A 17,263-nucleotide genomic window follows, 5' to 3' on the forward strand; every position below is an offset into this window, starting at 1 on the left:
GTAAAGCTGTAGCAAGATTAGAGAGGAAAAAATGCCAGGAGCTAAGGATTGAAGAAATATGTACTGTCTTGCTTGTCTGTTGTCTTTACTCTTTACTGGCGTTATGTATCCTACAATTAATTTTATGTCACATAAAACAGCAAGTTATTAGCTAATAGGCAATAAAGAGTGCAAATTTTCTGAAGATTACTTGTTCTCCTAGTTACAAATAATCTCATCTAGTAATAATTGTGAGGGGTTGTTTTTTTTTCTTTTTTTTTTTTTTAAAAAAAAAAAGAAGAAAGAAAAAAGAGAAAAAAAAAAAAGGAATAGGGGCAGGGGCAGGATGTCAAGCGGGCTGACTGGGAGCAGTAGAGGCACCACAGTACATTTTGATTTCCACTCTCCTGAATATAGTTTGATGGCTTCATTATAAAATATACATGTTTAAATTTCACAGAGCGAAATACAGTGACGTCTGATAGAAGGACGCTGTGTGAAGAGGCGTGGAACTGCACTTTGGTACACTTAAGACCAAGTAATATGTTGTACATTTCCTCGAACACACGTTTTATGTATCAAACTCTTCAATAAGATATGCGCTACAAAATGAACCTATATTTGAAAATTAAATAATTTTTTATTTTATTTTTTATTTATTTATTTATTAATTTTTAACGTCCTATCTCAAATGCTTGAGAAGGGGGCGGGGGGGGGGGGGGGGGGGGGGGGCACTGTCTAGTATTGCCCCTGTTCGGAAATATCATCGATCTGGGGCTGATGCACAGTTCAGTCTGAGTTATAGTGGGGAAGCGCGTAGTCTCCACATGACCCGTGTTTACATTTAGTGATTTTGCTGTTTCCTTTTAGTTTACTGCTCTCATGTCAAATGAAAACAAGACGGATTTCTGTGGCCAGGAGCTATCAAGTGAATTAAAGTACATTCACATAATTACAGAAGGCTAAAATATGTTATTACTTGAAGGTTTTATTTTATTTCCACCGTTATGACAGTCAAGCATTAATCGCCTTGCAGAACACTGAAGTTATTTTTGTCAGTTTGCTAAAGAAATTTGGCTTTTATTAATCCTTTCCTCTGAGGTAGTCAATGTATTTGAAATGAATTGTTTAATCCCACACTATTGGTTAGTTTCAACTGTTCGCTGCATTTCAAGTGCACGTTTTCATCTTCTAGCACATATGGCATTATACCATAATTAAGAACCAAACATAGATAATACACTACTGCTACTTCAAGAACATTTAGATCCCAAAAAGCACATTGGAAAACTTAATATCAGGTCAAAGCATGCTTCATTGGGAATCTGGACATACGAGTGTGTACTTTAAGTATACACTTTAAATGTAAGATCTTTTAATGTCTGGCGCTCTCTGGCAACTGCTGAAATGAACCTATTTCTAATAGGTCACAGGAAAATATTGTGGTTGGTGGTTTGAAAAGCGTTACTCTCAAAGTAAATTTCCTTTTATGCAAGTTGAACTATTTGTGAGAACGTGCGATGAATTTCCTAAATCACAGAGCGTTTGACTCTCATTTAAAAACCAACCCTTTGATGACCTGCCATTTAGAAGACCTTTGAGCCTAGAAGATCAGACATTTATGTCGTTATTAAAAATTTTACTTGCACATTTGTGTGATATATCTTAGTATAACATGCACAGAAAAGATCAACATTATATGTGAAAGCTTATTAACATTAGAGACCAACGTTATATGTGAAAGCTTTCCTTTTCTTGCTTATATTAATTTAAACCACCAACTTTTCCTGTTTGTGTGTTCGCACTACTTAACAGTGATGTTGCTATTTGCTGACTACATCACGTGTCTTATGCCCTGATTATCCGCTGTCATTAGCTGGCGAGATCATGACATGAGCTATGACTGGCTTATAAAAGTGCATTGCAATCTCGATTTCAGTGCTTGGGAAAGTAATACACTCCTGGAAATTGAAATAAGAACACCGTGAATTCATTGTCCCAGGAAGGGGAAACTTTATTGACACATTCCTGGGGTCAGATACATCACATGATCACACTGACAGAACAACAGGCACATAGGCACAGGCAACAGAGCATGCACAATGTCGGCACTAGTACAGTGTATATCCACCTTTCGCAGCAATGCAGGCTGCTATTCTCCCATGGAGACGATCGTAGAGATGCTGGATGTAGTCCTGTGGAACGGCTTGCCATGCCATTTCCACCTGGCGCCTCAGTTGGACCACCGTTCGTGCTGGACGTGCAGACCGCGTGAGACGACGCTTCATCCAGTCCCAAACATGCTCAATGGGGGACAGATCCGGAGATCTTGCTGGCCAGGGTAGTTGACTTGCACCTTCTAGAGCACGTTGGGTGGCACGGGATACATGCGGACGTGCATTGTCCTGTTGGAACAGCAAGTTCCCTTGCCGGTCTAGGAATGGTAGAACTTTGGGTTCGATGACGGTTTGGATGTACCGTGCACTATTCAGTGTCCCCTCGACGATCACCAGTGGTGTACGGCCAGTGTAGGAGATCGCTCCCCACACCATGATGCCGGGTGTTGGCCCTGTGTGCCTCGGTCGTATGCAGTCCTGATTGTGGCGCTCACCTGCACGGCGCCAAACACGCGTACGACCATCATTGGCACCAAGGCAGAAGCGACTCTCATCGCTGAAGACGACACGTCTCCATTCGTCCCTCCATTCACGCCTGTCGCGACACCACTGGAGGCGGGCTGCACGATGTTGGGGCGTGAGCGGAAGACGGCCTAACGGTGTGCGGGACCGTAGCCCAGCTTCATGGAGACGGTTGCGAATGGTCCTCGCCGATACCCCAGGAGCAACAATGTCCCTAATTTGCTGGGAAGTGGCGGTGCGGTCCCCTACGGCACTGCGTAGGATCCTACGGTCTTGGCGTGCATCCGTGCGTCGCTGCGGTCCGGTCCCAGGTCGACGGGCACGTGCACCTTCCGCCGACCACTGGCGACAACATCGATGTACTGTGGAGACCTCACGCCCCACGTGTTGAGCAATTCGGCGGTACGTCCACCCGGCCTCCCGCATGCCCACTATACGCCCTCGCTCAAAGTCCGTCAACTGCACATACGGTTCACGTCCACGCTGTCGCGGCATGCTACCAGTGTTAAAGACTGCGATGGAGCTCCGTATGCCACGGCAAACTGGCTGACACTGATGGCGGCGGTGCACAAATGCTGCGCAGCTAGCGCCATTCGACGCCCAACACCGCGGTTCCTGGTGTGTCCGCTGTGCCGTGCGTGTGATCATTGCTTGTACAGCCCTCTCGCAGTGTCCGGAGCAAGTATGGTGGGTCTGACACACCGGTGTCAATGTGTTCTTTTTTCCATTTCCAGGAGTGTATGTAGTGTTTGGTGGAATTCAAATTTATCCTTTCATAATACAAAGCTATGCAGCAGAAATGTTGCTGCACATCAAAGATCTTTTCAAAATGTGTTTTTTCCCCTGAGTTTCGTTTTCTGAAATGCGGGGTGTGGTGTCACCGCCAGACACCACACTTGCTAGGTGGTAGCCTTTAAATCGACCGCGGTCCGGTAGTATACGTCGGACCCGCGTGTCGCCACTGTCAGTGATTGCAGACCGAGCGCCGCCACACGGCAGGTCTAGAGAGACGTCCTAGGACTCGCCCCACTTGTACAGCCGACTTTGCTAGCGATGCTACACTGACAAATACGCTCTCATTTGCCGAGACGATAGTTAGACGATAGTTAGCATACGTCATTTGCTACGACCTAGCAAGGCGCCATTACCAGTTTATATTGAGATTGTTATTAATGTATCAACAAGAGTGATGTACACCAATTATGGATTAAAGTTAAGCATTCCAGCAGCAACGTACCTTATTGGCTATATTAATTACATTGTCCTGTTCCAGACCTCACGCCATCCTGCGTGAGCTAAAACGCGTGCATTTCGGCCTCCTCTAGCAACACGGTGTTGGCTCTTCTGCCAACACATCACGGGATATTCTACGCCTGTGTATAGAATCTTAACCATTCAAAGGATTGATAAGTTTTACAGTTCTGGGGATAATATACTGTCACTTAGCACGGAAAAAGTGTGTTTTCACCCGGGTGAAAGTGTATTTCTAACTGGGAGAATCCGGGATTTTTTTTTTATTTTTTTTTTTTTTTAATTTTTCTCGATGTATACACCCTGTACTATTTCTTCTTCTTCTGTTTCTGCCATCTTCAGAGTGAATCGACAGACTGAAGCTACAGTACTCATTCTCTCATTTTAAATCACAGATATCCAAGCATTAGAGACTTTGATTGGCAGCAAAAAGTATCCATGAACAGACTCTGTGGAGACATGATCATACATAAGGAACAAGGAAGAAGGCAAAGAGAGATTTAAATTCTTACCTTTCCTGCATGAGTGGGAAATCTCTTGAAAAATAGATCGGATCCTCACCGAGCAAAAAATTAAAAGTAATTTTTCATTCTTCGCTGAAGACAGCAACACTTCTGGGTTCCGTCAGAGATGACTTAATGCCCCACAAGGCAAAGGTTTAAAAGATCCTTTGCAAGAGTGGCCTTTTGAACATCAGACTGATTGATGTGTTGGTAATTGAGGTGGCTAAGAAAGACTAACACAGATCTAACACATGAATAATTTTATTTACGATATGTACACTTAATAATTGATGTGTCCATAACTTTGAATTACTGTTGAGTTCTTTAGCAGTGATGACTTATATAAAAGGAGAGTAATTTTCTTGACAGAAACAAATAGTCTTCAATGTTGATACAGTCTGACAGCCTCAGACTAGTAGTTATGCTCATTAGCGTCATGCTATGTTGATGTATTTACTCACTGCAGTCTTCTGCTCTAAGGTTAATACAAGTCTAAAGGTGCAGTGCTGAAAGTCTGAGTGTGATTGCTTAAAAAGATGTACTGGCCAATCAGAGCTGCAGGCAGTTAGGTCATATTAATTTGATGTCCTGTGATGGGGAGTATGTGCGTCAGCCTCCTATCGAAGACAACAAGCGATGGAAGAGTGAGCTCGCCAATGGTGTGCTGGGTTGAGATTTAAATGTGCTGTCACGAGTGTAGTTGTGCAACACATGGTGCACCAGATACGCTCTATAAAGATGCCAATGATACCATATTTGTTGCCCCCCCCCCCCCACCTCCCCCTCCTCCCCTCCAAAAGTGCACACCATTGTTGCATAGTGTGTGTGTCGAGGTGACGTGGGGGAGGTCTGAGCCATGGTGCTGCTAATGGGTTTGGCTGTAGCGCAAGGGAAGATGGCACCAACCAACCAGCATCCTGACATTTGTCTTAAGAAACGCTAGAAATATCTGCCAAAAAAGTGGAAGTAGGACTTCCACCCAGTGGCACTGCTCAGGATGCAGAAGGCTGTATGACTGATCCGGGCTCAGTGTCTGTGACTGCTGTCACTGCAGCTGTGGGAGCAGGCAGTGTTCGATCTCCAAGATTGAGTTGTTGGAGGACCCATGGGCCGGGACATCATGCACGGCAAGAGCTGCTCAGGGGCAGTAGGCCGGCAGCCTGGTTGTGTCTGAAAAATGAAAGTCCACAGCAGGTTCACTGTAATAACAAAAACAAATTGATAGGTGCCCAATGCATTGTGAATGGTTTAATAAGCCCAACCAGATGTCTCAGTGACAATGCCAGATTCCCAGTTTTGAGGCTTGTTACAGACATAGTAGAAAACTTAGTACTTCATGTGTGAGGTAGTCAGCATTAGCAACAGAGTGTTGAGGCTGAAAGAGATGCAGCAGAGTGCACTGCCAACTACCATGTAAGAGCTCTGCTTGTGTAGCGTTGTGAGCAGACATAGTGCGAAAGGTGCTCTGAAACAACAAGCATTTACACTTGAGTGTGAAGCACAAAGTTTGGACATTTGAGCCATTAAAGTGTGAAAGAAACATCCATCTTCACTGTTCTATTGAGGAGAGACCAGCGCCATTTGGATGTGTTGAATTCCATTTTGTTGGCAAAATTGTTGAAATTCTGATGAAGAAATTGTAGCAAACATTTTAAGCAAAAGACCAATGCAAGTGCCAGTGCTAGTAGTAGAATGCATTGGAATGCCAAAAGGATATTTGTGGTATGCCTCAATGCTACTGAGCCATCATTTGTTCCAGAAAATACCAGCAAAATAAATATGAATACATTGCCTAGGACTGTCAGGTTGGGGCCAATTGAAAAATTCTTGGTACGGTGCTGCCTTGTCATCCACATGTGCACAGCAGTGGGCAGTCATATCTTCTGTATGTCAAGCCCAAGCCACAAACAATGCCGGCACACTAGCTGCCTTGTCCTAATGGTTACCCTGTGCCCACTATGCAGCAGTTTCAGCAACTATTGTTGCAAACATGTGGGAATCAGGGCTCGCGTTTGTTCATTAGCAGAATGCAATAAAATGACACTTTTCTGAACAGAAAGCCCGTTGCATTGTGAATGGTATTTGCGAACCACTGCAGCTGAGATTAATTTTGGATTATGAGGCTAACACATTGGAATGTTGTACTGCAGCAGTCACTGTGATTGATCTAGTTCAGTAGCCTGTGCTATCTGCTGAGAAACAGTGGGAAAAGATTGCTGTACTTGTGAATCAGAATGATTAGTTTGAAGACAAGAAACTTCTGATGCATCAAAATCCAGATCATTTCTCATAGGTATGTGAGAGAGTGTGCCTGTGTTTGCATGCTGTTCTGTGGGACTATAAAGAATTTTGTATTGATAATTGGAAACTTGTAGTGACGAACATTGCAGGTTCTGTGATGTATGATTTATTCTTTTGCTTGGTGAAAGAGAGCAGTCAAGAGGCTTATGCTTCAGTCACAAGAAAGAATTTTCTACCATGCAGACATTGATGAAAATTTGTGACATGTTGAATTATCAGTAAAGCTCCCTTTCCCAGCTGTCTGTATTTGACTTGAGCATTCTTCAGTGCCTTAGGCATGAATGCTATGCAGCAGTCCATTGCCACTCTTGTGAGATAAAACTGACCCTATTCCATATGTTGATGTGTCAGTTGCAAGCACTATTGATTTCTGCAGATCAGAATGCCTAAGACATGGACAACTAAATAATGTATGTTTCAGTTTCTGAAAAGATTGTTCACAGTCTTCAGTCCATGTAAAAGGAACATTTTTACGCCAGAGGGTGAAGCAAAGGAACGGTTATTTGTGCTGTATTCACAATGAATTTGATGTAGTATGTCAGTTTGTCAAGACCAGTTTGGAGTTCCCAAGCATTGTAGGAAAAGGTAATCTCCATATGGCCTCTAAATGCTTAGTCAAGAGACAAGCACTGTGGGTGTCAAGGCCAAGTCCCAAATATTTGGTTTCGGTATTGAAAAATGAACACTTACGTAAATTACACTCAAGTCCTGCATCAGTTGAAACTTGAAAAAGAGACTCAAAATTGTTATTTATTTATTTACTTACACGTCTAGTTCCGTAGAACCAAATTGAGGAGCAAATCTCCAAGGTCATGGAATGTGTCAGTACATGAAATTACAATATAAAAGTAATAACAGATAAAATAAAATGTTTATGACCCCAAAAAAAGTTGAGCCATAAGTGTAAGTAAATGCAGTCAACAATATAACACAGGCATGAGCTTAATTTTTCAAGGACCTCCTCGACAGAATAGAGGGAATGACCCACGAGGGAACTCTTCAGTTTTGAAACTTCCTGGCAGATTAAAACTGTGTGCCCGACCGAGACTCGAACTCGGGACCTTTGCCTTTCGCGGGCAAGTGCTCTACCATCTGAGCTACCGAAGCACGACTCACGTCCGGTACTCACAGCTTTACTTCTGCCAGTATCTCGTCTCCTACCTTCCAAACCTTACAGAAGCTCTCCTGCGAACCTTGCAGAACTAGCACTCCTGAAAGAAAGGATATAGCGGAGACATGGCTTAGCCACAGCCTGGGGATTGTTTCATATCAGCGCACACTCCGCTGCAGAGTGAAAATCTCATTCTGGAAACAATCCCCAGGCTGTGGCTAAGCCATGTCTCCGCTATATCCTTTCTTTCAGGAGTGCTAGTTCTGCAAGGTTCGCAGGAGAGCTTCTGTAAGGTTTGGAAGGTAGGAGACGAGATACTGGCAGAAGTAAAGCTGTGAGTACCGGACGTGAGTCGTGCTTCGGTAGCTCAGATGGTAGAGCACTTGCCCGCGAAAGGCAAAGGTCCCGAGTTCGAGTCTCGGTCGGGCACACAGTTTTAATCTGCCAGGAAGTTTCATATCAGCGCACACTCCGCTGCAGAGTGAAAATCTCATTCTGGAAACAATCCCCAGGCTGTGGCTAAGCCATGTCTCCGCTATATCCTTTCTTTCAGGAGTGCTAGTTCTGCAAGGTTCGCAGGAGAGCTTCTGTAAGGTTTGGAAGGTAGGAGACGAGATACTGGCAGAAGTAAAGCTGTGAGTACCGGACGTGAGTCGTGCTTCGGTAGCTCAGATGGTAGAGCACTTGCCCGCGAAAGGCAAAGGTCCCGAGTTCGAGTCTCGGTCGGGCACACAGTTTTAATCTGCCAGGAAGTTTCATATCAGCGCACACTCCGCTGCAGAGTGAAAATCTCATTCTGGAAACAATCCCCAGGCTGTGGCTAAGCCATGTCTCCGCTATATCCTTTCTTTCAGGAGTGCTAGTTCTGCAAGGTTCGCAGGAGAGCTTCTGTAAGGTTTGGAAGGTAGGAGACGAGATACTGGCAGAAGTAAAGCTGTGAGTACCGGACGTGAGTCGTGCTTCGGTAGCTCAGATGGTAGAGCACTTGCCCGCGAAAGGCAAAGGTCCCGAGTTCGAGTCTCGGTCGGGCACACAGTTTTAATCTGCCAGGAAGTTTCATATCAGCGCACACTCCGCTGCAGAGTGAAAATCTCATTCTGGAATCTTCAGTTTTGGTTTAAAAGCACATGGATTACTGCTAAGATTTTTTAATTCTTGCAGTAGCTTATTGAAAATGTATACTGTACACCTTTCTCACAAGAGTTAAGGAAGTGTGATCCAAATGCAGGTTGGATTTCTGCCTAGTATTAACTGAGTGAAAGCTGCTAATTCTTGGGAATAAGCTGGTTAACAAGAAATGACTGTAAAAAATATATATATTGAGAAGCCATTGTCAGAATACCTAGATTTGTGAATAGGGGTTGACAAGACATTTGCGAACTTACGCCACTTATTGAGCGAACTGCTCATTTCTGAGCCAAAAATATCCTTTGAAAATGGGAAGAGTTACCCCAAAATACAATACCGTGTGACATAAGCAAATGAAAATAAGCAAAGTAGATTAATTTTCAGTGTGAATGATCACTTACTTCAGATACTGTTCAAATAGTGAAAATGGCAGCATTAAGTCTTTGAACAAGATCCTGAATGTGGACTTCCCATGACAGTTTACTATCTATCTGAACACCTAGAAATTTGAACTGTTCGGTTTCACTAATCATATGGCCATTCTGTGAAATTAAAATGTCAGGTTTTGTTGAATTATGTGTTAGAAACTGTAAAAACTGAGTCCTACTGTGATTTAGCATAGTTTATTTTCTGAAAGTCCTGAACTTATGCCATGAACTTTACTATTTGAAACAGAGCCAATGTTGCATACAACATCCTTTACTACCCCAACACTGATGCCTGGCAGACCTCCCATTTGAACATGCCCCACTCAGACCCCACACCACAGCCATTGAGATTCTGTCATGATATTTGTCCTGATGCAGTGATGCCATCTAAATAATTGTAATGGGACAGAACTCTCAACATCACTTATTCAAGAAAGAATTGAAATAACGCAGGAGCAGAGGTGCTTCTGAAGCGAAGTTGCTGATATTGATACAAGTTGACATGCACGTTACTCACCATACATTTTTCCCCCACCCCCCTCACCAAGGGGAAGTTGAAGATAAGCACCAGCTAAATAAGTTTTTGAATGGAGTCATCCACCAGCTATGCAATTCATAAACTCATCAGTATGTGAGCATTAGCTAAATCAGGTTTTGAATGGAATCATCCACCAGCTATGTGATTCATAAACTCATCAGTATGTGAGTGTTAACTGTAAAGTCAGCACAAAGCCTGCTCTTCCCATTTGCCTTTCTTGTGATCACAAGGGGTAATTCCCACTAACTTGCAGAAACAGCTTTCAAAACTCTAACTTGTCCTCATCTGATGAGTTGAGAAGCACCTTCATTGAGAATGGTGTAGGGTACCTGACAAGTGTGGTAAAACTTCTTCGCATAGCCCAGTGTGCTGTCAAAACAAGTGTCCGTATTTTTCATACAACTGATGAATACTGGCATGAGAAAGTTGCATATCAATAGTGTGCACATTGTGCTGAATATATAAATCAAAAGCATCTGTGCCAAAAAATACTGGAACTAGAAAGTGGCTGAGCTACAGTGAAAGGCACTGGTGTAGTCATATATCTATATTTTGCTTGCAAAGCACTTGTTTCAAGAACAAAGGTACTTCGCCATGGTAGACCTGTGGTGCATGCATGATTTTTGTTGTTGAAGGTGTCTCAAATGTCCAAAAGTATTTTGATTAATCAGTGTGACAGAAACACCAGTATCTTAACTGGAATGGTACAGGTGGACTGCAAATCTACAGAGAGATGAACAATTTGTAGTTTGTCCTCTGAATGTGACTATCTGTTCTGATTTGTGGAGGATTGTCTTTGTCTGATGTGTGATTGAAGAAATATTTAGCTGTACATATATTAGAGGAGAGCTCGTTAGAGAGAGGCAAGTTTTGCACTGTGTGTTTCACTGTGCAATTCCACCATTTTCACCCATGATTCTTGTGTGGATTGCCAAGAGGGGTGAGTACAGTTTCAGAATGAGAGTTCATACTTATTTCCATTTCCCCTTGTTGATATTTGTGTGGAACAGAATTTACTTTGTGTTTCTTTTGCATGCACTCATAAATTCTGTGTGGCAGAGAACAGCTTTTGCGGACATAAGTTACATAACATTTCATACCAGATAAGAAAGCCACTGACATGTTGCACTGTATTTTTGCTTTTGCCTGTGGCAGCAGTTACCATATGCCTTGTGAAACTGGGGCTACTGCAAGCGATACACAAAGAGCATTGCAATAACAGGCATATTAAAATCAATTTCAGCAAAGTCTTGCACTTCCTGGGCTTTGATTACTGTAAGCACATCATTAAGACCAAGGTTGCAATGTCTTAGAATCTCAGCCCATTGAATAATGGCATCATGAAGCATTTCATCTTGAAATGAGGCTCCACAAGAGCAGTTACATTTACAGTTCCTAATCATGCTCTTGAGTTCAGCGATCCATTCCTTGTAAGACTGATTATTTTGATGATATGTACAGAAAATTTAAAACTAGTAGCAGGTACACGAATCTGAGTGTCAAAGAAGTCATCCAGTTTCCTAACAATGCCTTCATAGGGTAGGGTTGGAGGCTCTAACTGAGGGAAAAACTTCCTATGCACATAAAAGTGTACCATTTCTACCATGAAAAAAAAAAAAAAAAAAAAATCGTGAGTCACCTAATATACTGTACGCTGTTCAAGCTGCAAGTGGTACACTGTCCATTCCTCAGGTTGTGCATCAAAAGAACAAAGGCGAGGAAGTGGCATCTGGCCTCTGGTGTTGTATGCTTCAGTCATTATTGCCTGCTGGGTTTGTTGTATGTCAGCAAGCTGCCCATAATTGCTAGCAAGGAGTTGATTTGTTGGCTCTGAAACTGAATAAGTGCAGCGAGTGATTAGGCTGCAGAAGTCACCATTGCATACAGAAATTAAAGACACTGTAAAATATATTCCTCACAAAAATTATGAATTTCCAGCAAGTGCCACACTTAAGCACCAGACTCCTCTCCAATGAATGTCTGATGTTTCGGTAATTGAGATGGCCAAGAAAGACAATCAGACATCTATAAAAAGGTAACACATTAATAAGTTTATTTATAATATGTACACTTAATAATTGAGATATAGAGAACTTTGAATTGCTGCAAGTTCTGTGTAGCTGGTTAGGTGGAAGGAGAGTGATATTCTTCATAGGAACAAGTAGTCTTCATTGCTGATACATTTCCATGTCTCTGAGTAATAGTAACACCTAATAGCATCATGCTACTTCATGCTACTTAGATGTATTTACTCACTGCAGTTTTCCTACTAAGGTCAATACAAGTCTGCAGGTACACTGATTCTGGAGATGAAGCTCTGAGTGTATCTCCTTAAAAAGATGTGCTGGTCATTCAAGGGTCACAGGCAGTGAGATCACGTGATTAGTGTCCTCTGTTGGCGCCCCACCTATCGGAGACAGTAAGCGATGCGAGGGCGAGCCCGCTGGTGATGCGCTGGTGAGGCATTTAGATGCGCCACCTCCTGCACAACTGTGTGCACTACACCCAGTACAGTCTTCATGAAAGATGCTTGGAGTACTGTAGGTGCACCCAACTCTTACAAGCCAGTAAATCACACTGAATTTACGCTGGTAACTCTAAACAGTGCAAAAATGTTGAAATTCTAGTGTTGACTTCATCTTTTTGGGACCCTGCCAGTAAAAGCAGCAGTTGAAATTAATTTTGTGAAGAATTTAATTAACAGAGATAGCAGTTTCAACCTGAACATATTATGGAATCCTGTGCTTTCTTTAATAAATACGCAAAGATGTTGCTACAGTGCAGCTGACAATGTCACATTGATTTCCCAGTGTAGATCAACTGCATAGTGACTGGTTCAACTTAAATATACTCTACCACCGATCAACGTCTCTGGTGCTTGTGTATCTCTAGTTTAAAAGGATAGAATGAGTACTGTAGCTTCAGTCTGTTAGCTTACTCTGAAGGTGGCCAAAAGGTAGAAGGCTGAAATATTGGAAGAAGAAATAAAATTTGTGCGGCTGCACTCAAGGCATTTACTAGATTTACTGCACCTCAAAAACATGAAGATGCACAAAATACTAAGTTTTTTTCAAAACTGGCGCATCTCACCAGATCTCTGAGACCTATGGATACCATACTGACTATTTTGCTGAAAGAATTCATACTCATATCGACAGATCAAGTATGTGTTGCTACCAAAATCAACAATGCCTGTGGAAATTTTTTAGCAAGGTGGCTTCCACCTAGTAACATCTAATTTATTCTCATAAAAGAGTTACTATGATCATTGCAGTACTTCTTGTGTAGATTGAGATGTCTCCTCTCATCATTCTGAAAATTATTGAAGTAATGCCAACCTTTCCTTTGTCATAAAAATAAAGTGAGTGACAGATCATGCAGTCCTGTGTAGTTATTTCTGACCGTCAAATCTTCTAATTGCTTTTGACCATCAAATCTTGCTGCAACATACTTCTGTTCATAACAGATACTTCGGAAGTTACTTCAGTGAAACAAATTTTCACTTTGCATTACATCTATGAAGTGGTATCAAAGACACCCAAAATTTGAATTTTTTGTGCAAATTTTAGAAATCTTCTACATATATTACAAATTACAAATCTCGACAGGTGTTCCTGTCTGTATATGAAGCCTAATATCAGTAAGGATTTTGCCACAGTTTTCATTAATAGACTGATTAATGAGCAAAGCTTTTGTATACAATTAATTGTCACTACACCAGACAAGTTGTCCAGCCGTAGATACATAGCACTACCCATTTGAAACTGGACGAGTTGCTGGTGGTGTTATATAACTCTGTAAGCTACTTTTATACAATATCTTTTCTTAACAATATTATGAAATGGATACACCAGGTAGGAATGCCAACAATGTAGGAAAAGGTAGATGACTACTTACCATAAAGATAACACGCTAAGTCGCAGGCAGGCACAACTGAATAAGCTTTCGGCCACTGCCTTCATCAGAAAAAGAGAAACGCACACCATTCATTCACACAAGTAAGTACACCTCATGCAACTTATTGTGTTATCTTCACAGTAAGCAGCAATCTATTTTTTTCTACATTGTTTATGAAAAGGACAGATTGTTACTCACTGTAAAGACAACACATTCAGTTGCAAACAGGCATAACAGGCCATCTGAATTCTCCCCTCCCCTCCACCACAAGCTTTTCTGAACTGTGTTATCCTTGCAACACATCCTCTGCTCCCAGAATCATCCCAGCCTCAAGGCTAGATTTGCCGTAGATAGCAGTCGCACACGTGTGTGTGTGTGTGTGTGTGTGTGTGTGTGTGTGTGTGTGTGTGTGTGTGTGTGTGTGTGTGTGAAAGTTTTTGTATTTTTCTCTTTTTTTTCTTTTCTGAAGAAGGCTTTGACCAAAAGCTTATAAGTAACAATCTTTTCATCACATGCCTGCCTGCGTCTCAGTGTGTGTCATCTTTAGGGTGCTTAGCGATCTATCTTTTTCATAGCATTGTTGATATTCCAACCTTGACTTTCCATTATTTCATATCTTTCCTTAAGTTTATCAAAGCTGTAGAATACAATCAACAAAATATGTTTTTCTACAAATGGTTATGAGTACACAGAAATGTCGCTAGGCATCTCCCCATACATTCTTCTTGAGTCAGTGCGGTAAGTGGCTGCAATCTGAGTGGGTTGGTTTGTTGTTGGTGAGCATTTTCTGTTGTTGTGTATCCATGAATTTGTGATTCTGCAATGGCTGACCTGAAAGAGCAGCATGCCTATATAGAGGAGAAAACATACACAGAGGATGTTTGGGAATGACTGGGTACTTGCATGTCTCCATAGGGGCTGCATTATCAGGAATTTTTGATGAAAATCAAGATGACAGTTGTCCTCGACCTCTTGCACTGAGCAGACTTAGCTCAGTGCGACTTCTTTATCTTCCCCAAGATGAAAATCAAGATGACAGAGTGAAGATTCGATATAGTGGAGGAGATTCAAGCAGAATCACAGAGAGTATTAAACAGCCTAACAAAGATAGACTTTCAGATTGTATTGCAAAACTAACAGGAGGTGACTGTTGAAGGAGATGGTTCAGAATAAGATCTCAGCAAGACATAATAATTTTAATCTTGATCATGTTGTGCTTCTTCAACTGATTAATAAGAATGTTGACAAATTCACCAAGGCTGTTGTTGTGACTCGCCGATCTTTCAAAGTGCCGCCGCCCAGTTACGCGCGTCCTCTACATGCAGCGCTGTCTGCCAGGCATGCAGCAGCAGCGCCACCTAAGCGGCCAGCCAGCCAGCAGCTGCTAGACTCGGACTGAGTTATGATTTGACTGTTAAAGTGCACACACGTCTTACTCTGTTTACTTGGTCTGTGACTTTCATGTATTGCGTCTTTGTTGAAATATATTTGTTCAACTGGAAGTTATAACAGCTGTCATTTTTTCATTCATTTGTTAAACCATGGCTGGTTTCATTCTATATAAACATTTTTAGGTGTCAATGTCGCAGAAATATGCAGTGTCTTGATTTATAATGCTGACTCCCTCAGTAAAACACTGAAAGGTACATGTTGGTATAAGACAGCTACAGTGTTTCACATTGTTGACTGTGTTTTGTATAAACACAGCCAGCAGTAAGTGTTAGGTACAAAAGAAGATGCAGTGCTATACTGAGCTGGATTGGCCTGACACAGTTTTAACATTTCTGCTGCTCTCGAAAATTGCCACACAGTACTCCACATCTTCAGTGAACATCGCCATTTTGTTTTGGCTCCTTTATCAGTGTGCTACAGTATTGTGCTGCAGGGCTTTCAGTGGGTACCAGCACTGCAGATATGTCTCTGCAAAGTAACAAAAAATTGCATAATATTAATTAATTATATTTAATTTAATTTACTTAATTTGTTATATTACTTTTTAAAGTGATAAATTGAAACTTTATGAATACTCCTCATAGAAATGAGTGACTAGTCTGTACACCAGAAAGTGTTTTCGATCTATGAATTTGAGAAATGAGAACTGTCATGTTACAGTGTCCATAATCCTCAGAGTAATGCATAAAAAGAAATAATTTATCATTAATTACATTCAAGATATTGTACACAAAGCCAAAAATATATCGCTGCCATCCTGTACCCCATTCCTAGTGAATAAATAACACATTGTCTTAAATTCTCAGTATCTTGACAGAGAGTGCTTCACTTTATCATTCAGTTAACTATACAGTTTGTGTGTTTAGTTTAGAATTGCAAATATTTTATGCACACCACCCTCCTTCCTATTACAATGGAGCAAGGTGGTATATGGGTTGACATACATTTGGGAATGGGCAGAATTCAAATCAATCTCCTTGCATCATAGACTGAAACTAAAAAGGAGATAATGAGGTTTAAAAGAAAACAAAAGTGTGAGAAAACAAATAAATGGAGTGAAAGGTTCAAAGATTAAGAATTATCTGAAATTCTATAGTAAAAACTGAATATCCAAAACTAAGAGAGCCGCTGATAGAGAAAGGAGAAAGGAAGATTAGATTCTGATATCTCACTAATGAAATGTCATCAGAGACTGAACACAAGCTTAAATAGGCAGATAATTGGCTGTGGCAGCAACCTAAGCATTCACGAGAAGTGATAGTAGGGAAATCCAAACCTGGGTAGGTGTTTGAATCCTCTCCTCTCGAATGCAAGTCCAATGCCATTACCTCTGTATCACTCACTCAGTCCGCTGTTTTCCTAAAAAAGTTAAGATAAATGGTAGAAGTCATTCCTTTAAAACTGAAATATTCAGTTTCCTTCCCTGTATATTTCCAATTCAAGATTGTGCTTTGTCTCTAATAATATCGTCATCAATAGGCCATTAAACCCTTAATTTCCTTACTTCCTCATTCCATACACTGCATAGAAAATGGAAAAGAATAGAAAACTATTTTTTTTTAGTGTTGAAGTGTTAGACTAAACAGCTATTTCCATTCTGTAGTAATAGTATAAACATATATTTTTACAGCTGCAAGAATCAGAAGAAAAAGAGATAATGAAATGCTCACAGTGCAGTTACAGCACTACCAGACCATATCTCTTGGAAAGACATTCGAAGGTGCACAGTTCAGATTTTTCGAAGAATCAACTTGTTTATGAATGCTCAGAGGTAATGTTTATTCCTCTTAAAATGTACAATTTTATCCACACACAATAAAATTAAAGTCATGATTCGTAGATCCTAAGTTAAATTATATGCTGCATTTTGAAAATCTAAACAGTAGAAATGGAGGGCATTTTTTGTCATCTCTGTCCTGCTGTCAATTTTTTTTTTTTTTTTAACCCATTAATTCACATACTGAAAAGTTTCAGGTGAATCATAGAAGGTATGTAATTATGTATAAGCTAGAGGGCAGGACGAAAAGTCACTTTTA

The 17,263-nt window shown here is 41.3% G+C and overlaps 1 protein-coding gene across 1 annotated transcript in view; it reads left to right on the forward strand.

Moving 5' to 3' along the window:
- Positions 1 to 17,263, forward strand: part of LOC126414371 (zinc finger protein 64-like) — a 111,711-nt gene that overhangs the window by 54,650 nt on the left and 39,798 nt on the right. Inside the window, exon 7 of the mRNA XM_050083340.1 lies at positions 16,858 to 16,998. Within this exon, the coding sequence (XP_049939297.1) occupies positions 16,858 to 16,998 (141 nt within the window). The remainder of the gene's footprint in view (positions 1 to 16,857; positions 16,999 to 17,263) is intronic.

This window comes from Schistocerca serialis, chromosome 1, assembly GCF_023864345.2.
Source record: "Schistocerca serialis cubense isolate TAMUIC-IGC-003099 chromosome 1, iqSchSeri2.2, whole genome shotgun sequence".
Taxonomy (NCBI): domain Eukaryota; kingdom Metazoa; phylum Arthropoda; class Insecta; order Orthoptera; family Acrididae; genus Schistocerca; species Schistocerca serialis.